The sequence below is a fragment of the Podarcis melisellensis genome (assembly GCF_964234715.1).
Source record: "Podarcis melisellensis genome assembly, chromosome: 14".
In the NCBI taxonomy this organism is placed as follows: Eukaryota; Metazoa; Chordata; class Lepidosauria; order Squamata; family Lacertidae; genus Podarcis; species Podarcis melisellensis.
The window spans coordinates 32,423,172-32,446,788 of NC_138546.1; the positions used below are offsets into that span (position 1 = coordinate 32,423,172).

General features: G+C 43.3%; 1 protein-coding gene across 4 annotated transcripts in view; it reads left to right on the forward strand.

Annotated features, from left to right (window-relative positions):
• LRRK1 (leucine rich repeat kinase 1) overlaps window positions 1–23,617 on the forward strand; it is an 87,999-nt gene that overhangs the window by 49,104 nt on the left and 15,278 nt on the right. For all 4 annotated transcript variants that reach the window (XM_081888350.1, XM_081888349.1, XM_081888348.1 and 1 more), the window contains 10 exons: window positions 3,472–3,636; window positions 5,005–5,177; window positions 6,090–6,210; window positions 7,537–7,696; window positions 8,636–8,912; window positions 14,439–14,610; window positions 18,810–18,973; window positions 19,356–19,495; window positions 21,783–22,032; window positions 22,738–22,904. In XM_081888350.1, the coding sequence (XP_081744476.1) occupies window positions 3,472–3,636; window positions 5,005–5,177; window positions 6,090–6,210; window positions 7,537–7,696; window positions 8,636–8,912; window positions 14,439–14,610; window positions 18,810–18,973; window positions 19,356–19,495; window positions 21,783–22,032; window positions 22,738–22,904 (1,789 nt within the window). The remainder of the gene's footprint in view (window positions 1–3,471; window positions 3,637–5,004; window positions 5,178–6,089; window positions 6,211–7,536; window positions 7,697–8,635; window positions 8,913–14,438; window positions 14,611–18,809; window positions 18,974–19,355; window positions 19,496–21,782; window positions 22,033–22,737; window positions 22,905–23,617) is intronic.

A 23,617-nucleotide genomic window follows, 5' to 3' on the forward strand; every position in this document is an offset into this window, starting at 1 on the left:
AAAAATAAAAATAATTAAAAACACACAGAGTTTCCATTACTTATTTTCCTTTAACTTATTTCCCGGACCTCCTCATACCTCCCTTTTTTGTATTCCAATTCAGATTGTTAGTTCAGCAAATCCTTACCATTAAATTTTTACCTATTTCTAAACCTTTTTTTTATATTCTCTTAAGCATTACAGCTGGAAGCCACTTAATTTCTATCCAACATCATTCTAACATTCATTAATTTTACAATATTTCTGTAAATAGTCTTTAAATTTCTTCCAATCTTCTTCTGCCGACTCTTCTCCCTGGTCTCGGATTCTGCCAGTCATTTCTGCCAATCCCATATAGTAATTTTAAAACATTTTAAAATGTTTTGAATGCTCCTTTGGGTACCCCACTGTGATGCCATGATACCAGCAGGCTTTTTTTTTGCCCTTTTGCATTTTTTAATTTTAAAAAACTGTGTTTTCCACAAAGGTCAACAAGGCTTTCGGCTTCCTTTTCTGTTGCCTTTCCAGCAACTGGTATTCAGTGATCGACTGCCTCTGAACGTGGAGGTTCTGTGTAGCCCTCTAGGCCAAGGGTCAGCAACCTTTTTCAGCCATGGGCTGGTCCACCGTCCCTCAGACCATGTGGTGGGCCAGACAATATTTTTTTTGGGGGGGGGGAATGAACGAAATCCTATGCCCCACAAATAACCCAGAGATGCATTTTAAATAAAAGCACACATTCTACTCATCTAAAAACATGCTGATTCCCAGACCATCCGTGGGCCGGATTGAGAAGATGATTGGGCCACATCTGGCCCATGGGCCTTAGGTTGCCTACCCCTGCTCTAGGCCAATAGCTGATTTGATAGTCCTATCCTCCTTGACTTGGTCCATCCCCCATAAAGAGGCATGGTTGTGTTCACCCGGTGCTTATTACCTGATTTGTTTCCCTGTGTCTGCAACCTTTAAAGCTGCCTAAGCTAGTGACCATTGCCACATATTCTGGCAATGAATTCCATAAATTAGGAATGTGTTGTGTGAAGAAGCACTTGCTTTTGTCCACTCCAAATCCATTGCCAATCAATTTCATTGGGTCACACACACACACACACACACACACACATTCTAGCACTATGAGAGAGGGAAAACAACTATTCAAGGCAGATGTTTTCTGAGTCAAGTCAAAATGTGAGGGGGAGAACAGGGACAAGCAAGCTAGCTGGGACCTCTGCCACAGTCCCTGTTGCTCTCGAATTTGTGGAGGGTGATGGGGATGGCATTAATTGGAGTTAATGCACTCATCCCAGGATACCTGAAGAAGTGTCTCCACCCCCATCATTCAGCTCTGAGGTCCAGCTCTGAGGTCCTTCTAGCGGTTCCCTCACTTCGAGAAGTGAAGCCAAGGGGAACCAAGAAGAGGGCCTTCTCGGTATTGGTGCCCGCCCTGTGGAACGCCCTCCTATCAGATGTCAAGGAGATAAACAACTACCTGACTTTTAGAAGACAACTGAAGGCTACCCTTTTTAGGAAAGTTTCTAATATTTGATGTTCTGTTTTATTATTTTTAATATTAATATTCTGTCAGGAGTTGCCCAGGGTGGCTGGAGAAACCCAGCCAGATGGGCGGGGTATAAAATTGTTGTTCTTCTTGTTGTTGTTATCATCATCATCATCATTATCATCCCCACTTTTCCCTTTCTTTCGTTGAACCGACCCTGAAGGCAAACACTTTAAGAGGGTTCCATGGCTCAGGTCATCCTTCTACTCACAGAGGGCAACAAGGATGGCAGTAGAGATGGAGTTGGCACACTTGTTCTGCCCTCTCCCCCTCAACCTGGAAGACAAATAGGCCTGGAGAGAAAGAGAAGATCTGTATCTGCTTTTTTCCTCATTGTTCCATGTGTGAGTGTACACACATGGAACAAGGACTCCTTTTGCTGGACATGGAATTGCCGCTCTGGGGCATTTTGGATAGGACCCTTAGTCCTGTCATCTGGATCCACTCTGAATTGGGCTCGGCCTTTTGAGGCCTCTCAGCCCTGCAGCATGGTGAAGATGTCATCGCTGCAAGCTTAGGGCCAGCTCTGACTTGAAGCCAGTCCAGAATCTGGGCATCCAGATGGAAATTAATTTGGCTTATGTATTCATTTATATTTAGATTAAGATGTCAAAATAAAACACCTTTCAGAGCACATGTGCCCTCACAGCAGAGTGTGTGAAATTCCACAATAAACCATAATAATGTATAACATCGTCAAATCAAAACCACATTGCATCCCTCAAAAATGAACAGGGCCAGTGGTTAATACAATGCAGATTAAAGTGCCATATGACTCAAGTAGTAGCTGTTTTTTACAACTGACAATGATACAGCCACGTATATTTCAAGGGGGGAGAGTTCCACAGACATGGAACTGCCACCAATAAAGTCTTGCTCCTGGTTCCCCTCATTGCAACATCTCTTGTCAACAGACCAGGGAGCAGAGCCTCAGAAGCTGATCTTAAAGCCGGGGCATACTCCTACAGGCTAGGCAGCCATCAATTAAACTTGTCTCAAGCTCGGTCATTGCAGATTATAGCCTGAATATGTTTCTCTGTGTAAAAGTTCCTTTTCCTCATCTGCCTGACTTATTACTTATTACCAGTCTAGGGGCTGGCCCTGGTTGTCAGCTTCCCCTTCATTAGTTTCAGTAGTCTCAGCAGGGAGGAGGAGGACAAAATTAGTTAGCTCTGCCTGCCATTGTCTCTGGCTCCCCCTACTGCTGGCCTCCCTGCCTTTCACCCTACCAGTCCCCTTAGGCACGAGCTGAAACTGTACTGGGGACTAAGTAGTGAGTTGGTCCCTTTAAAGCAGTCCTGGGCAACACATAGGAACATAGGAAAACTGTGTGTACGCCATGTTAGAACACTGGCTGACCTCTTTGTTCTCTACGCCGACTAGCAGTGGCTCTCTGTGGCATCTCCTTTCACACCTTGAGCATCTTTTTACCTTTATCTGAACAGATGTTAGGCAGTCCTGCTTCGCTTCACCAACAGATTTTGTTCTTTTGTAAAATGTACTGGCTGGTTTGAGGGACGTGGGGTGTGGGTTGATGGCAATAATGTTCCTCTCCCCTGACATATGAAGGAGAAGGGCCCTTCCCAGCCAAAATTAGCCGTGCGCTCTTGAGAGACAGAAAAGGGCCAATTGATTTAATGAAGGAACGGGAGCACTGCTTCTTCCCCAGTCTCGGCAGATGACGCCTGCCTTAGCAGTGAGCAATTAGCTTACATTTCCTGTGGAAGTGATAGCCGCCCTTGACAAGCCCTTCTTTCTTCAGCTGGAGCATGAATACCCATTGATACCCTACTGTCGAACATTATGAAGCTACTTTGCGGGAGGGAGGGGCGGTGCACGAGTTTATTATGCATTGACTATTATCTCCATGTGATTTACTTTTAACCGCTATGGATGTTGTCTCTCTCTTTCAATGTTTCTCTTTGTCCAATTAGGTTGATTCAGTTGAGTTTAACGTCTGGGATATTGGAGGCCCTGCCAGTATGTCGACAGTCAATCAGTGTTTCTTCACAGATAAGGCATTGTATGTCGTCGTCTGGAACTTGGCACTGGGGGAAGAAGCTGTTGAAAATCTTCAGTTCTGGTTGCTAAATATTGAGGTGAGTAAGGAGTCACTATTGCCTTGCAGGACTTCTCTTTATGCACTGGTGGGAGAATCCAGTGTACCAGTGGAGGTAGTGCAGACTAGTGTCAGAATTTCATTAATAAGACTTTGGGGCTATGTACGCATTAGCAGCTTGAAATGCTGTGAAGTGACTTGAAACAAAATGGAGGAAACTGTTCTCCTTGTGTTTCAAGTCACATGTTTTATATCACTGTACATGCCAGAGAGGAGGTGGAGATGTCTTCCCCTGACGCACATTACCTGATTTGTTTCCCTATTTGTGCAACTTCTCCAAACGCCAGTTCAGTGAAGCTTGTCATCTGAGCATGTGCTGTCATCTACGCAGTGGCTATCTGAAATGTACACACCTCAGCTTAACTGCAGCTTAGGTTTTGAAATCGGCTGGAAGCTGGTTTGAGGGAAAACCCTTGGAACACTTGTCAAAAGACTTCAGGGTATATTGATTGTGTACTCTACTTCAGTGTTTCCCAACCTTGTGCCTCCAGCTGTTTTTGAACTACAACTCCCATCATCCCTGACTAGCAAGACCAGTGGCAAGGGATGATGGGAACTGTAGTCCAAAAACAGCTGGAGGCACAAGGTTGGGAAACACTGCTCTACTTCATATACCAGCAGTGGGAGCACACTGGAAGCCGAAGTAAACACTAATGTGTACACAGCCTTGGCTAAAACCACCATTCACTTTTACTGTTCCATCTTGAAACTCTAATCACTTTGGACTGAAAACAGACTTTCTCTGGACCTCATGTACGCCAACTGTTTACTTCACAAATATGTATTTAAACACTTTCAGTTTACAAGAAATGCATCTGAGAGTGGCAGTGTTCCTCTTGTAAACATTTGCCTGCACGTGGTGGAGCCAGGAGGTCCTATTCTCTTCCTTCTGATTTCTTACTGCGTCAAGGATGAGCAAGTTCTGATGGATGTAATCCAGTCTTATGGACAAGTCAATGAGAGTGACTAGGGCCAGGTCCACATCATACATTTAAAGCACATCCAACACACATTTAAAGCATGTGACTTCCCCCAAAGGATCCTGGGAGCTGTAGTTTGCCCCTCACAGAGTTACAGTTCCCATGATGCTTTGGGGAGAAATAACATGCTTTAGATGTGCATTGGATGTACTTCGAATATATAGTGTGGATCTGCCCTAGTCCTCAAAAAAATGTTACTTTTCTCCTGCAAACAAATCAGAATGAATATGCAATAAAGGAGAGAACATAAAACTTCTGTACAAGCTTTGTGCAAAGGAATCGGGACGGATGCTCAATAAACAGGTCACTTTGCATTTGAACCCGGTGAAGCTTGCTTGGGCCAAATAAAAATTAAAAATTCTTTCTAGGCCAAGGCTCCAAATTCAGTTGTGCTGGTAGTGGGGACACACCTTGACTTGATCGAAACTAAATTCCGCGTTGAACGGATCGCCACCCTGAGAGCATATGTCCTGGCTCTCTGTCGATCTCCTTCTGGCCCGAGAGCCACTGGCTTCCCAGACATCACAATGAAACACTTACAGTAAGTACGATGTCACATTCTCCCACCCACCCCAAATTGTAAATGCAGCGAACTCTCTGCAGTGCTTAGTATATAAAACCAATAAATTGGGATAAGGTTGCAGCTTGCATTGACTCGCCAACCACCTCTTTCCAGCTATATTGATGCTGGCTCTGATGACCCAGCCACTTGGAGACTGAATCAGAATACTACCATGGTTACACCCATGCTTCTGGTACTTAGGCAGTAGATGAATTGGGTCTAACAGCAATCCATACCAGCTAGGATACTTGCAGCCCAAGTACAGCATCCTCAGTACAGATTCTTTGTGTTCTTGATGCTAATATATTGCGGCAGACTCACGAGTGCCTTGGCCAAACCCCTTTTTCTTTTTTGCAACTCAGTTGTATTGTATTATGGGTTCAGTGTCTTGTGCTTGTGTGACCTGTGTAGACTGATTTCTCTCTCGGAAAGCCTTTCCCACTTAAACATGCAACTTCGCCGGACCACTCACCATCATGGAGCAAGACTTGTGTCTTCTGTCTCTAGGAAAATTCCGCTCCAAACTATTGTCCTCCAAACTTGACTGAGGCTTCTTTCAGAACCTTCTTCTAAAGCCCAGTCAAGTCCCAGCAGCCCTGATTCTTTATCCTCTGCTGCCATCTCCTCGTGTACTTCCTAAGAACGTAAGACAAGCTCTGCTGGATCAGGCCAAAGGCCCATCTAGTCCAACATCCTTTTCCCAAAATGGCCAACCAGATGTTTATGCAAAGCCTGCAAGCATGACCTGAATTCAGCAGCCCTCCTCCCACTGCATATCTCTTCAAGGGGAGTGGTGGAATGGAATGGCAGGCAGATGGTAAAAATGGCAGTGTGGAGAAACAGCCATTTGGTTGAGTAAGGATATCTTATCTTCGTGTTTTCTCTTTGCAGTGAGCTCTCCTGCAGGACTCTGGAAGGCCTGGATGGGCTGCGCCAGCTGATCTACACCATCACTTGCCATATGAAGGACGTTGGGAGTTCTATTTGCTCACAGAGACTCGTCGGGAGATTGGTGTGTACCTTTCCCTGCAGTAGAAGCTTTGGATGGTTAAAGGTTTCCCGTATGAGCCCTATTCAGAATGAATGCTACTGGCTGTGATGGCTGTGCTCTGCTTCCATACCTAGAGGCAGTAATGCTTCTGAATACCAGTTGCTGGAAAGTACAGCAGCAGAGAGTGGTCTTGTGCTCAAGTCTTGCTTGTGGGTTTCCGACAGGCATCTGGTTGGCCACTGTGAGAACAGGATGCTGGACTAGATGCATCATTGGTCCAGCAGGACTCTTCTTCTGTTCTTTCATACTGGGGACGTGGGTGGTGCTGTGGTCTAAACTGCTGAGCCTCTTGGACTTGGTGATCGTAAGGTCGGCAGTTTGAATCTATGTGACAGGGTGAGCTCCTGTTTTTTTGTCCCAGCTCCTGCCAACTTAGCAGTTTGGAAGCATACCAGCACGAGTGGATAAAGAGGTACCACTCTGGTGGGAAGGTAAATGGTGTTTCCATGCACTCTGGCACTCGTCACAATGTCCTGTTGTGCCAGAAGCTGTTTAGTAATGCTGGCGACATGACCTGGAAAGCTTTCAGCAGACAAACGCCAGCTCCCTCGGCCTGAAAGTGAAGATGAATGCTGCACCCCTTAGTCGAATTCTACTGGACTTAACAGTCCAGGGGTCCTTTAACTTTAGCTTTAATACGGTTCAGAAGCAATATGTTGATCAATGTTCAAGTGGGGGCTGCACTCTCACCCCTGATGTCACAAACAGCAGCTTATACCTGCTCAGTGTAGACCTGCTCATGCATCAATTTACTTCTGCACAGAACTGTGGTGTAACCTCATTCTCATGTAAATGGGGGCAGGAATGTTTCTGATTGAATTATAGCAGTAGAAGGAAACTTCTCATTCCCTTCTCCATGTTAGAGAATTCCAACAAAAGGAGCAGCAGAAATTGCCAATGTTCACTTATTTGTCCCATATCTGGAGCTTAAGTCAGTGCAGCAAATATGATCATCCTGTAATGATTAGGACAGAATAATTTAGTGACATTATAACTAATGTAAGTAATATAATTTTGTCACAATGGACAGTGACATGAATAACGTTTTCTTGGCAGAAGGCATACTGCAGTGAAAAGGAAACACTGATGATGATGAAGAAAGTGGGGCAGAATGAAAAACAATGCCTTGTTTATTCACCATTTCCCCCTCTCAGTTGCATATTCTGCTTCAGAAACATTTGTTGGGAATTTGTTTCTGAATCCTCAAATGAATAAATGAAATGCTATATACAAATGAAAAGAGACACGGCGTTCAGAGCATAATTGATTTTCAATGTAATTTAACAGATCCCAAGGAGTTACTTGAGCCTCCAAGGATCCATCATAGCTGAACAACTGAACAGAAGTCAAAACGACAACGTACAGTATCTAACAGACAAGGAGATAGAGCAAATCGTAGAGAACACTCGAGGCAATGACATCAAAGACTATGAGGACTTGCAATCTGGTATGCCTGCATGTAGTAACTTATTGGAAACCAGCATGTTTTGTATTTGTGAATGTGTGTCTTTTCTTGTGTGCATACACTTTGCTTGAGGATGTGTCACCCTGAATTTACAAAAGGACTGCCTGAAACATTATTTCATAGCTTGACGACTAAGATAATCCACAGGAGTGTTATTAGCCATTCAAAGAGTTGGTGGAGAAACCATGGTGGCTTCAGTGGTGGAGAAACCATTCAAAGAGTTGGTGGAGAAACCATGGTGGCTTCCCAACGGAGCTTTCTCATGTGGTCAGCTGGCTAACTAATCATGGGAAACCCTGCATTGATGTCCCTCATAGGAGCATAGGAAGCTGCCTTATACCTAAACAGACCATTGGTCCACCTTGCTCAGTATCATCTACACCAGCGTTCTTCAACGCTGGGTCCCCAGATGCTGCTGGACTACAACCCCCATCATCCCCAGCCACCTTAGCCCAATGGTCAGGAGTGATGGGAGTTTTAGGCCAACAGAACTAGGGACTCAACGTTGAAGAACAGCAACGTTGGGTTTCCCAAACATGGGTCTCCAGCTGTTTTTTTTTACTACAATTTCCATCATCCCTGACTACTGGTCCTGCTAGCTAGAGATGATGGAAGTTGTAGTTCAAAAACATCTGGAGACCCATGTTTGGGAAACCCTGGTCTACACAATCTGGCCCTGCAGGATTTCAGGCAGGAGTCATTTCCAGTTCTACTTAAGAGATGTCAGGGATTGACTTCTTGTGTGTAAAGTGAATGCTGTAATGCTGAGCTGCAGCCCTTCCTACAGCCCCCCAATGTCTCTTATATTTTCCAGAATCAGACTTTCAGAGCTTGCGGATAAGTTGAATACAGCCCAGTGGAGAGGTTGATAAACCTCCTTCCTGTGTTCATAACTTACCTGGCGCCTTCCTTTCTCCGCAGCAATCAATTTCCTGATCGAAACAGGGACACTGCTTCACTTCCCAGACACGAGCCACGGATTGAGAAACCTTTATTTCCTCGACCCTGTTTGGCTGTCAGAGTGCCTGCAAAGGATCTTCAACATCAAAAGCTCAAAGTCGGTTGCGAAGAACGGTGTGATCAAAGCGGAGGACCTCCGGATGCTGCTGGTCGGGACGGGGTTCACCACACAGACGGAGGAACAGTATTTCCAGTTCCTTGCCAAATTTGAAATTGCACTGCCGGTAGCCAACAACAGGTACACTGGTAATTGTCGCCGGGGCGTGGCTAATTCAGGCAGTTGGAGACAAACTGAGATAGAGACAAGCCACATCCTCACCATACATTTAAAGCACTATGATACCATTTTAACTGTCATTACTTCCTCCCGCCCAAAGAATTCTGGGAACTGTAGTTCATCAAGGGTTCTGAGGGTTGCTAGGAGCCCCCTATTGCCCGCATAGATGTTCCTTTTATGTCAATCAGTGCTGCAGTTCCCAGAGTTCCCTGTGGTATTATTGATGGTTAAACTGCTCTGGAAATTGTAGCTCTATGAGGGTCTCCTAGCAACTCTCCACACTCTTGACAAGCTACAGTTCCCAAGATTCTTAGCGGGGAGCCATGGCTGGTAAAGTGTTATCACGGCGCCTTATAGTGCGGATGTGACCAGAGAGAGGTCGCCTCAGGTGTTCATTGCAGGTGTTGGCGCAACAGATTCCAAAGTGTGCATGTCAGGTGCTGGCTTTTGGATGGCCTTCAACTAAGCTTTACTCAGTGCAGACCTATTGAAATTAATGACCCTTGCGTAGTCATGTTCATTGCTATCTCTGGGTCTCCTCTGAGTTAAACTGAATTGAATACCACCCTTTTGTATCCAAACCCTTTGGATTCAGTTTGATGGCAGAGGTTGGATGGCCATCTGTCATGGATGCTTTAAGCTGAGATTCCTGCATTGCAGGGGGTTGGACTACATGACCCTCAGGGTCCCATCCAGCTCTTTCTATGATTCAGTGATGAAGTGTTGCAACATACAGGGCAGTGATGTTCCCTGGATCCCTCACAGTTCTGGTCTGGGGAAAACCCTGGCCAGGCCACCATCAGACCCCACAGCTGTGCTCTGCCCTGTCCTTGAATGCTTAACTGTGACAGAGACACTCGTGTCTGTTGTCAAGTGTGGATGCTGTAGTTGACATTCCTGCATTGCAGGGGGTTGACCCTCAGGGTCCCTTTCAGTTCCACGATTCTATGGTTGTTGTTTAGTCATGTCCGACTCTTCATGACCCCATGGACCAGAGCACGCCAGGCACTCCTGTCTTCCACTGCCTCCCGCAGTTTGGTCAAACTCATGCTGGTAGCTTTGAGAACACTATCCAACCATCTCATCCTCTGACATCCCCTTCTCCTTGTGCACTCCATCTTTCCCAACATCAGGGTCTTTTCCAGGGAGTCTTCTCTTCTCATGAGGTGGCTAAAGTATTGGAGCCTCAGCTTCAGGATCTGTCCTTCCAGTGAGCACTCAGGGCTGATTTCCCTCAGAATGGATAGGTTTGATCTTCTTGCAGTCCATGGGACTCTCAAGAGTCTCCTCCAGCACCATAATTTAATTTACACACATATACAACCAGAGCATAGAATGGAGGGACTCACAGCATTAACACTAACCATAGATCTGGTTTCCCCATTAGGTTTCCAGCACAGAGCAAGACGAGTCTAGGTCTTCCAGCATCAGCCAAAACTCACAGCTGCACATACACAGCCCCTCTTGGCCTGTTCTTCATCCTAGGATGAAGTGGCATTCAGCCAAGTAAGGTGGGCAAAAGCTTGCCCCTTTGTCACTATGGCAACAGAGCAGACCTCTTTGCATATGGTAAATAGCAGTAAGCTGGCCCGTCAAAGCCATTATGTTCCCAAGAAACTTGTCTGGCCCTTTTAGGGGGCTCTTCTACTAGATTCTAAACATGCCTTGGAAGGGAACCAAGGCATCATCCAGACTGATCCCCCCCCCAAAAAAACCCCTCCAAACTCATAACAATATATTAGTAGGCAGCATGAGGAAAGTTGGTTAGATTTGCTAAGGTTCTCACCTTCACTGATGGATCGTATCCTTATCACAGACACGCACACACATGCCTCAGATTTGTCTGTTCCAGATAGTTTCTAAAAATAATTACAAGGAACTTGCTCTTGTGAAAGACATACCAGCCATTGTTTCTGCCGAGGAAATTGGGCCTTAGACCTTTGGGTCCGACCAAAAGGAATTTGGGAAGATCTGTGCCAGACATGTCCTGGGGAAAGGAGTTCTTAAATGATGACATAACGAGCCTCTGTGAATTAAAAAAACAAAAGCTTTGCTTGATACCCATGAAGCTGGCAGCTTATCTGTGCTTCAGAAGCATTTATATTTCTTTGTAGGCTTGTTTCTCTCTCTTTCTTTTCTGCAAAGGCAATTCCTTTTTTTTAAAAAAAAAATATTTTTATTAGTTTTTACACATGTTAATGACAATACAAGACAAACACAAACATCAAAAGCAGACAACAAAAATTGACTTCCCCATGCCTTCCCTTCGCCACATCCTTGTTTTACCATTTTTTCGAGCAACTCATCAATCAGTCTTTAGTTAAGTCCCTTTTGAATTTTCTTAAAGTTTAAGATTTACAGCTGTAATTCTTTGTTTCCTACCCCTTAACATCTTATCAGTCCACAATTTTACAGTAATTTTTTAGATATGTTTTAAATTTCCCCCAGTCCTCTTCCACTGTCTCTTTCCTCTGGTCACGGATTCTGCCGGTCATCTCTGCCAGTCCCATATATTCCATCACCTTCGATTGCCATTCTTCCAGAGTAGGTAATTCTTGCATCTTCCAATACTTTGCCAACAGGATTCTTGCTGCTGTGGTTGCATACATAAAGAATGTCTTATCCTTCTTTGATACCAATTGGCCGACCATGCCCAAGAGAAAAGCCTCCGGTTTCTTTACAAATGTCCACTTAAGGACTTTCTTAATTTCATTATAGATCATTTCCCAGTAGGCCTTAATCTTTGGGCAGGTCCACCAAAGATGGTAAAAGGTACCTTCAGCCTCATTGCATTTCCAACATTTGTTATTGGGCAGATGATAGATCTTTGCAAGTTTGACTGGGGTCATGTACCACCTATAGATCATTTTCATTATATTCTCTTTCAGGGCATTACATGCCGTAAATTTAACACCGGTGGTCCATAACTGTTCCCAGTCGTCAAACATAATGTCATGACCAATATCCTGTGCCCATTTAATCATAGCTGATTTCACTGTTTCATCCTGTGTATTCCATTTCAGCAGCAAATTATACATTTTAGATAAGTTTTTAGTATTGGATTCTAACAATTCTGTTTCTAACTTTGACCTCTCCTTCTGAAAACCAAGTTTCCTGTCCTGCTTAAACATCTCATTTATCTGACGGTAGTGTAACCAATCTCGAACTTTATGCTTTAGCTTCTCAAAACTTTGTAGCTTCAGTCTTTCGCCATCATATTCTAAAATTTCACAATACTTAGGCCAATTAGAGTCCCTGTTAATTTTTTTCACTGCTTTCGCTTCCATTGGTGACAACCACCTAGGGGTTTTACTTTCCAATAAATCCTTATATCTATTCCAAACATTGTACAATGCTTTCCTGACAATATGGTTCTTAAAACTTTTATACACCTTTACCTTGTCATACCACAGATATGCATGCCAACCAAAACTATTGTCATATCCTTCCAGATCAAGAATGTCTGTATCTTCAAGAAGTAGCCATTGCTTCAACCAGCAAAAAGCTGCTGATTCATAATAAAGTCTTAAGTCTGGCAGGGCAAAGCCCCCTCTATCTTTTGCATCAGTTAAGATCTTAAATTTTATTCTGGGCTTTTTGCCCTGCCAGACAAATTTAGATATGTCTTTCTGCCACCTCTTGAAACAGTCCATTTTGTCTAGAATCTGCAACGTCTGAAATAAAAACAACATTCTTGGCAATACATTCATCTTGATAACAGCAATTCGGCCTAACAAGGAAAGTTTCAGCCTAGACCATATGTCTAGATCTTTCTTAACTTCTGTCCAACATTTTTCATAGTTGTCTTTAAATAAATTCACATTTTTTGATGTCAGATTTACCCCCAGGTACTTAACCTTTTTTTCTATTTCCAACCCAGTTTCACTTTGAAACCTATCTCTGCAAAGGCAATTCCTGCAGGGAAACAGGTTATTACATTGTCCCTTGCCCCCTCAGCACTCTCTTCAAGCCCCCCCTTTATTTTGCTGCATCTTCAGGCAAATCTTGTTGCCATTTATTGATGCCGTTTCTATGGTTAGTTACTTCTGACAGGCTGCTAGCAATTACTGTCTAGATTGCCTGACGGAATTGCAACCCTGTCATTGGCCAAGAAGGGGAGGGCAAAGCTGCTGTCGGCTGAGAAATGTACTCTGGAATGTTCAGGGCCATTTACAAGCAGCTGATGCTCAAGCACAGAGTTAAATCTGCCGCTGCACTTTGATGCTGTTATGGCAAAATGTGCTGTTTATTTATCTATAAATAAATTTGAGGTCCATCCTCCCTCCATTAAACAACTCACCAAGGCCCTCCAACCATTCCTCATGCTGCAGTTGGGGTGTCCTCCTCTTGGTGGCCATACAAACACAAGTGTGTGACGACACCTTACATTTTTATGCCCATAAGAAGAAATGGTGTCCTTAGATCAGTGTTTCCCAACCTTGGGCCTCCAGCTGTTTTTAGACTACAACTCCCATCATCCCTAGCTAGCAAGACCAGTGGTCAGGGATGATGGGAATTGTAGTTCAAAAACAGCTGGAGGCCCAAGGTTGGGAAACACTGCCTTAGATTTCCAGGTTTGAGAGGTGTTCTGAGGACAGTAGCCTAATCTATTCCACCCAACTCCCATGGGGGGAATTTATCAGGAAGTATAAAACTGCACAGGGATGTGGGTGGCACTGTGGGTTAAACCACAGAGCCAAGGACTTGCCGATCAGAAGGTTGGCGATTCAAATCCCTGCAACGGGGTGAGCTCCCATTGCTCGGTCCGTGCTCCTGCCAACCTAGCAATTCGAAAGCACGTCAAAGTGCAAGTAGATAAATAGGTATCACTATTGCGGGAAGGTAAACGGCATTTCCCTGCACTGCTCTGGTTCACCAGAAGCGGTTTAGTCATGCTGGCTACATGACCCGGAAGCTGTACGCCGGCTCCCTCAGCCAATAAAGCGAGATGAGTACCGCAACCCCAGAGTCGGCCACGACTGGACCTAATGGTCAGGGGTCCCCTTTACCCTTTAAAAAACTGCACAGGTAAAGATGCCTATAGCAACAGGTTCCTCAGGTAGCTGTTGGTTCATTAGATGTTTCCCAGGAGCCCATTTTTATCTCAGCACATTGCTGGGCTTAAGGGAAATCAAGAAATCTTTCAGCACCTGATCGTGTTTTTAAAATAAAATAAAATAAGGGAGTTTGTTTTTTGTTTAGTGACGCAAACATCCCATATTATTACGGTACTCAAAATCCATTCCAACAGATGAGCCTCTAAGCTACGTCTGTTCCTTGCTTGTCTCTTTCCATGGCATAATTTTAAACGCAGCAGCCCCCAGAGCCACAATATCGTACCGCCCTGTGCTGCTCCGGAAGTTTAAAACGTATATGATTTTGGCTGTGCTGTTGACAGCAAAACTAACATGTTCTATCAGGCAGGCCAAAGGCATTTGTCACTCTGAGAGCCACAACTCAGAATCTGGACGTTTTGTTTGGTTTCAGTTACCTCCTTCCCCACCTGCTTCCTGCCAAGCCAGCCCTCGATATCCATGGCTTCCGCCATCAGACAACCAACACCATCCAGAGGGTGTTCAAGATGAGTTTTGTTCCCGTCGGCTTTTGGCAGAGGTTCATAGCCCGGATGCTCATAAGTCTGGCAGAAATGGACCTCCAGGTAGGTAGATGCAAACAGCGGCAAATAAAAAACCTCCTTAGAAAATAATCCTGGTATACGATGAAACCTTACATGACAAGATTTGTTGCTAAAATGCCCACCTGCCATTTCCTGTTTGTGCTATGTTGCTTCTGTCACTCTCTAGTGTGACCAAGAAACAGAACGCAGGGTTAGACCACACAAAGGACTATGGGCTCAGTTCTCAGTGACTTTACTATTTATTTATTTATTTAAGGATTTCTATACTACTGTATCATAAAATATCAAGGTGGTGCACACTGTAAAACGTAAAGCACAATTTAAAGTTGGGGTTTTTTAAAAAAATAATAATTATGGGTTGAATAGCTGCAAAAGCATTGCCAGAGAGAAAACTCTGGAAAATGTGTTGTCAAGGCCACGGGACAGATTTACTGAACTTTGGTATGCAGCATATGGCTTGTACATTTGGCCAGAGAGTAGAAATTACGTGTTGCAATCACACAGGGAGATTTTGGTAAAGAGAAATAAGCAAGTTAGTTATTAGAGCAAGAATGTAACTAGTACTGTATAGAAAAGTTTCTGGTTCTGAGCTAACTAACTATATCTAGAGAAAACAAAGGAAGTTTTGCTTGCGCCTTTATTATCCAAGGATAAACCCAAGATTACCTCTCATCCCGAGGTGTTGATAAAGGAGGAGGAGGAAGTTGTATACAGGATGCATCCTTTGACCTATCAGTCTAGATTTCAAAGGAAGGAGAGATCTTCATAGGTAGGCTAGGAATCTGAAGGTCCCTTACTCTCTGTTTTAACTCTTTGTTTTTTTTTTTTATAAAGTTTTTTTATTGCGTTTCTTTTCATAATTTTATACATTCCAAACAGTACAGAAACAAGAAATACAAGAAACATTTTTTTTTTTAACCAAAAAAAGAAAATACTTAACGATTCAACTGTTCTTAAATCCCTTTTGGACTTCCCCACACCTTCCAGATCTGCGTTCTTTAAATTAACAATATCAGCAAATTGTTACCTTATTTCAAACCTTATTGTAACTTCCAATCATTATGTCTTCAAATTCAATATGTTGTATCTCAATTTTAACACCTTTATAATAAACATAATGTTTTAGTTCAGATTGTCTCCTTTTCTCTTTTATGGCTTATTTTACCATTTACTTAATCCTATTTGCTAAAGCATAACATTTCCTAATCGTGCACAAACTTAAGCTTCATACAACATATAATATTTCTGCAGGTAATCTTTAAATTTTTTCCAATCCCCCTCAATTGTTTCTTCTTCCAAATCTCGGATTCTGCCAGTCATTTCGGCTAGTTCCATATAGTCCATCAACTGCGTCTGCCATTCCTCCAGCGTGGGTAAATCTTGAGTCTTCCAGTTCTTTGCAATGAGTATTCTTGCTGCTGTGCTAGCATACATAAAGAAAGTTCTATCCTTCTTTGACACTTTCTGGTCTACCATACCCAGCAGGAAGGCCTCCGGTTTCTTAGAAAAGGTATACCTAAATACCTTTTTCAATTCATTATAAATCATTTCCCAGAAGGCCTTCACTTTTGGGCAGGTCCACCAGAGATGAAAAAATGTCCCTTCTGCCTCCTTACATTTCCAACATTTGTTATCAGACAGGTGATATATCTTAGCTAACTTGACTGGGGTCATGTACCACCGGTATATCATTTTCATAATGTTTTCCTTCAAGGCACTACATGCCGTAAATTTCATTCCGGTGTTCCATAACCTTTCCCAGTCTTCAAACATTATGTTATGTCCAACATCCTGTGCCCATTTTATCATGGCAGATTTAACTGTCTCATCCTGTGTATTCCACTTAAGCAGCAAGTTATACATTCTCGATAATGTCTTGGTCTTTGGTTCTAACAATTCTGTCTCCAATTTTGATTTTTCCACCTGGAAACCAACTTTTTTATCTATTTTAAAAACCTCTTGAATTTGAGCATAATGTAACCAATCCCGCACCTTATTTTTTAATTTCTCCAGGCTCTGCAACCTCCAATTGTCTCCAATTTTTTCAATTATTTCCCAATATTTCGGCCAGTAGGCCTCCATATTGAGTCTTTTTCGAGCCTTAGCCTCCATCGGTGATAACCACCTCGGGGTTTTACTCTCTAATAAGTCTTTGTATTTCAACCAGACTGCGAAAATTGCTTTTCTAACAATATGGTTTTTAAACAATTTATGAACTTTAACCTTGTCGTACCATAAATATGCATGCCAACCAAAAGCATTGTCAAATCCTTCCAGATCTAGGACATCCGTGTTTTCCAACAGAAACCAATCTTTCAACCAGCAGAAGGCTGCAGATTCATAATATAACCTCAAGTCCGGCAGGGCAAACCCCCCTCTTTCTTTCGAATCAGTTAAAATTTTAAACTTTATTCGGGGCTTTTTGCCCTGCCAGACAAACCTAGATATATCCTTCTGCCATTTTCCAAAACATTCCACTCTGTCCACAATCTGTAGGGTTTGAAACAAAAATAACATTTTCGGCAATACATTCATCTTTATAGCTGCAATTCTACCCAACAAGGAAAGTTTCAATCTTGACCAAATTTCCAAGTCCTTTTTAATTTCCAACCAACATTTTTCATAATTATCTTTAAATAAATTCAGATTTTTGGAGGATAAATAGATCCCTAGGTAACTGTTTTAACTCTTTGCAAGAGGTGTTCTGCAAGCTGAGTTGCACCCAAATTTCCAACATTTATGTCCACCTCAACTGTATCCCCTATATAAGGGAATGGTTGCTGTGTGAGAACAGGATGCTGGAATAGATGGGCCACTGGTCTGATCCAGCAGGCTCTTTTGTTCCCTCTTACTCCTCTGGGGAAAGGGGTGAAAAGAAGGCAGGGCAGCGAGACACTACCTAATGGGGGTCCCATTGTCTCCTGAAGGGTCCTTGCGATATACAAGCCTCATGCATGTCTGATACCCTCCCTTCACCTTGCACAATGACAGGCATTTTGGGAGCAGTCTGACACAAGTTCTAGAATGTGCGCTAACAAGTTGCAGTAGACTTCTTTTGTTTTGTTTATCCTCACGCAAAGATTATTCCAACATGATTGTCACCACCAGTTTGTTTTGCTTAAAACTCTCAGTGGCGACGCATTTGGCACTAGTTTAATTCTCGGCACACTGATTACATTAGTATTAACTTCATTGGCAATCTGTGTAATTACCCACCCAATCTTGTTATCTTGTTGTTATCCTGTCATCGCATCAAATTGTTCAGCTGATTTGTATCAGTGCTGATGACAGGAATGATGCCAGGGGGGCTGCAGGAGCTTATCAGGCTCCTTATGAATATGCAGTTTAAGGAAAAAAAACTGATGCTAAAAATAGCTTAGCATCGTTCCTGACTATGGTGGCTATGCAGAGTGCAGTCCAGCTCTGTTACATTAAGTGGAAAATTGGTCATTCATTCCAAGGGCCACATTCACCTCAGGGCAACCTTCGGGGGTCCACATGCCAGTGGTGGGCGGGGCCAGAGAAAAGTAGGTGGGGCAACAAAGGTAAATCTTACTTTTGTACAGTATTATAGTTTCTGCATGCACCTCTTCATTCTCCATCCTGGAAAACAACCTCTTAGATGATATTTAAATATTTGCAATGTGTAGGAGGAAATTTGAACTCTGTATAGAACACTAGCGGGGAGTGCCCGGGGCTGCCCAGGATTTATTAGAAACCCCAAAATACTGTGTTTTTAAAATGAATATTGTTGTTAGCGGGTTTGGACCAATCACACACAAAAAAATGGATGGAGTCTTGCCAAAGTCATGATTTGGTCCACCGGCTTGATTCAAAATGGTGCCTGACATCCTCACCTCAGGGACCTTCATGCTGAGCTCGACAACAATTTATCTAGAAGCGTCTGGACACATAGAGAACAAATGGCCATAACAGACAAATATGCAAAATATATAGTAGTTAAGGAGCTGCTTTATGCTACACCAGACCCATGACTGCTTGGCTCAGCACTGTCTTACACTGAGTAGCCAATGGCACTCCAGAGTTTTGGGCAGCAGTCTCTTTCAGCCATCCCTGAAGAGACAGCTGGGGCATTCTGCACCAAGCTAGGGCCATTTTATTGATTCCAATTAGCAAATGTGTGACTGGCAGCAAGAGCATATGTGTGTGGATTGGGAAGACTTTGCACCTGATTCTCTGAATTCTTTCTCATATTCCAGTTCGTTGAAAACAAGAAGACGGGCAAGAGCAGGAATAAAAGAGCCGCTGTCTACAGCTTCACAGGCACACAGCGCAACAGATGCAGCACTTTCAGGGTGAAAAGGAACCACACCATTTACTGGCAAGAGGGGCTGTTTGTCACCTTTGATGGAGGCTACCTGAGGTAATGGTTGAGGTGCAGCAGATACAACTGGGGACATTTCTCACAAGACCCAAAGCAATCTCAAATGTTAAAATATTGGAATTATTTCCATTATACTATTTACCAAAAAAAGGGGTGAGCCACAGGGCCTATATAGGATTGCCTCCAGGATTATATCGGGTTGCTGGGCCACCACGAGTCCAAATTTTATTGATGTGAATCACGTTGGGAGATAATACCTGGAGATACCAGGGGTTGAATCTGGGCCCGTCTGCAGACGCAGCGTGTGCTCTTCCAGTGGGTAAAACCCCAGGCAGCTGAAACTCAACAGGAATTGCTGTAACGATCCTGTTCTCCCTTCCCTTTCTCAAAAGCGCATCTTTTGGGTTTCTCTTCCTTGCAGTGTAGAGTCTTCCAACGTAAACTGGAAGAAGAAGAAAAGCGGTGGCATTAAAATCATCTGCCAGTCAGACATGAGAGATTTCTCAGCAATGGCTTTCATCACCGATCATGTCAATTCTCTAATAGACCAATGGTTTCCAGGTAAGAATTATTTCTGAAAAAGTTGGCTTACAGCAATGATGGCTTGGCCATGACCCAAAGAACTGCACTTCAGGCATCCTTGAAGATCTGGGAACCCAGGGTGGTGTTTTCAACTTCTTCTCCATTGAGTGGATCAGTTTTATACCACATCTCACAATCTGATCTTTGAACAGCCTTCAGTTCCCTATGCTGCATGAGAGGGCTTGGATCCACAGAGTGGAAGAAAACACAAATGTTCATGAAATGCATATCTAAAGCGACCTTGGGAATCAGAAGCTGGTTGTGCAATTTTCTATTATTGTTTTGTATTTTGTTGTTTAGTCGTGTCCGACTTCTTCGTGACCCCATGGACCAGAGCACGCCAGGCACTCCTGTCTTCCACTTCCTCCCACAGTTTGGTCAAACTCACATTAGGAGCTTCGAGAACACTGTCCAACCATCTTGTCCTCTGTTGTCCCCTTCTCCTTGTGCCCTCCATCTTTCCCAACATCAGGGTCTTTTCCAGGGAGTCTTCTCTTCTCATGAGGTGGCCAAAGTATTGGAGCCTCAGCTTCACGATCTGTCCTTCCAGTGAGCACTCAGGGCTGATTTCCTTCAGAATGGATCGGTTTGATCTTCTTGCAGCCCATGGGACTCTCAAGAATCTCCTCCAGCACCATAATTCAAAAGCATCAATTCTTTGGCGTTCAGCCTTCTTTATGGTCCAGCTCTCACTTCCATACATCACTACTGCGAAAACCATAGCTTTTAACTATACGGACCTTTGTCAGCAAGGTGATGATTGTTTTGTATAAGTACTATCAAAAGCAATATTTTTAAATGAAATCTGCTGCTTAATTAATCAGAGTCCATTTGAAAGGTCTTCTAAGTAATTAATCTCACTAAGCAGTCAATTAATCTCACTGTGCAATCGATCAGATGTTGCTGACCAACAAATAATGATTCCAGGCTAGTGATTTTCTGACATTAGTACATCCTCGGGGATATAAAAATATTGTTTGTTGAAACACTACTTTTTTAAAATAATAGAATAAAGTTAATTGTTTATTATTCTGTAATATTAAATTATGTTAATAAAAATCATGTTAAAAATAATTAAAAACAATTGATGCTTGCCCCTTCCACCAGGTGGGCAGCTGTTGCACTTGGTTGCCATCCCGGGCATTGGACAGGCAGCCGTTGAGGGAATTCCCCTTGGCCGCCTGGGCAGTTGGCTTGAGTTCCCACCAGCTGCTGAAGTTCAAACTGGCCAATGAGTGGCCTCATCTAGGGTGTGTGCCTTGCTGGCTGAGAGGGGATTGGCTGCATGCATGCCCTGGCAGCCAGCGGAACAGCAAAAGCAGCAGCAACTTAAATATAATAGGTAGACTTAAGCTAGTCTTGTCATTGCTTTAAACAATCCTATTCTGAGTAGAACTAACATTGGAGACCACCCACTGTTTTTGCTTGTGTACACATTCATGACATTTAATTGGCTGGCTAAAATCCACATGATTAATTGACCTGTGATTTCTTTAATTGGGTGGCCATCATGATAGCTTATGAATGCTGCTAATGCAGGGTAGAGTGTAAAACAATTTTTCAAATCAAATGCAAATTCTGGTCAGTGTGTAGGTTTTGCATTTGAATTGTAGGCAAGAGAAGGATGAAAACCAATACAAGCATCTCCTATGAAATTGGACTAAGCACCGAGTCTGTTATTTCACAATTATGTAGTTTTGGCAAAAACAAACTGAAAAAGAGGAAACAGCTATGCTAATTTGCTCTGTTTTACAAGCAAAAAGCCCTGACTTAAATGTCAAACTGTGTAACACAAAGCCCTCCCTTTATGAGGTTGAGCTCTGTGCATACCAGAGAACTCATTTCATTAAAAGACTTTGTCCTTTCCTGTGAATTTTTCCATTGTAATTCCCTTTAAAAAAGACATTCCTTTCTGGAAGCTTGAAATACCCATGCTGCAGTCTCATCAATGGGATCCAGTTAGCTTTGAGTGAAAGGTGTTTGATTTATGTTTTTACTTTTGCAATTATAGGCATTTCCTGTTTTGCACACTTTGAACGAACGCACAAGCATGCATGTGCGGGTTGTTTTCAGACCCAGAAGAGGGCATAACGGGGTGTGGCGGGCTTATGCGTGCTCCGCCGACATGTGCAATGACCACAAAACATGTGCACAAAACAGGGGTTGCCTGTACATAAATCTTTTCATGTTGTCAGCCACCTTGAGCATGGTTTCATCTATGGAAGGGCAGTGATGTTGATGATGATATTTCTTAATTCCTCCTCAGCACTCACAGCCACAGAGAGTGACGGGACTCTGTTAATGGAGCAATATGTCCCTTGCCCAGTCTGTTCCACCCCTAAAAGTCAAGAAGGAAAAGGCTGCCAGGAAATGGAAGACATGCAATACTTCAACATGGAGGATTGTGTCCTAACCGCCATTGAGCTGGACAGCATCACCTGTGTTCACCACCCGGCCATACCTGTCCCTTTACAGGAGCTGGTCCCTGAGCTTTTCATGACAGATTTCCCTGCCAGGTAATACTAATGTCTCTTTTCTTTTTCCCTCCCCAGAGCTACAATATCCAGTTCTCGTTCCCATACCATTTTCTGTTGTAATCATTTCTCACATTTACTCATTTGTGCATATGTACTGCGAGCAGAGAGGGAGGAGAAATTCAGTTTTTGAATTTAAAAGCGAACTTACCCAATTTGCATGTACCAAAACACATGACACAAACCAAAACAAAGCTGTCCTTTGAAATTTTGCACTTCTCCGAATTTGGTAGTGCAGTTCTCCATCCAAGTCACCTGTGTGCAAAGAAAATTTCTCATACTAGAGTAAAGCGTGCATAGAAGTGCTTAAATGGGTGAAAACAATATACAAAATTGCATTATTTCAGGGGGAATTGCTTTGCAAAAATGTATACATGGCATACACAAATGTGAATTTGCATGAGGACTTGAGGCCACTGGTCATACAGCTTGGCTCATGAGTGAGAAAGCAAATAAGAAAAATGTTTAGTTTGGCACAGCTCTAGGCAGCAAATAGTTGGGGTGAAAGCCCCATCATGACTGGGGACAGCATTTGCTGTCTTTTCCCAGAGAATTTGGAGATGATGTGGGTGATCTTAAAGCCTGACATTGCCTTCTTGCACACCACTCCATGTGTGTATCTCTTCATTCCCAATCATAAGGTTTCTCTCTGTCCCTTTTCCCTTCTCTCACATGGGTGGCCGGCAGATTGTTTCTAGAAAACAGAAAGCTAGAATACACTGAAAATGAAAACAATGTTCTTGGCCAAGGAGGAAGCGGAACGGTTATATATCAGGCACGGTACGAAGGAAAGCCAGTGGCCGTGAAGCGATTCCAGATTAAAAAATGCAAGAGTTCTGCTGGTTCGGCTACAGGTGAATATGCCCTTATTTATCACATTTTATTTTTACATTTGTATCCCACCTTTCATCCAAGGAGCTCAAGGTTGCTGTTATGCACGGTTCTCTTCCTTCCCATTTTATATCCTCACAACAACCCGATGAGGTAGGTAGGGCTGAGAGTGAGCGACTGGCTCAAGGTCACTCAGTGCGTTCCATGGTTGAGTGGGGATTAGGATCCTGGTCTCCCAGGTTTTAGTCCGACTCTCTAACCTCCACACCACACTAGTTACTTGTGGGTCCTTCTCCCTCGCCACCAAAAGCTATCCATGCTTACCAGCAAACAAGCTTCCATACTTGAGGTACTGGGAGCACCTGTTTAAATACAGCTTTTACAATGTACAAGAAATAATGTGCATCTTGGTGTGGGGATTTTGTGTGTATGTGTGGAAGGGGTGGGGAGGTTTGGTACATTCTAATAAACCTTTGTGCAACATGCACGTGTGAATCAAAGCAGCAAGCCTGATCTAGTCTGCTACAGGGCAGAGGTCTGAGCAATGCATGGAATTGAGGTGTGGAGAAATGAGCACAGGGGTTTATTTCAAAGGTGGAAATGGTTGTCGTTGACCCTTTTGCCTGCAGGCTTCCCAGAAGTATCTTGACTGCTACTCAGTCAGAAGCAGGACTCTCTTAAAAAAAAATATTAATTTGGTTTTTCAAATTGCAGTTTTACAATCCCATATCCAATA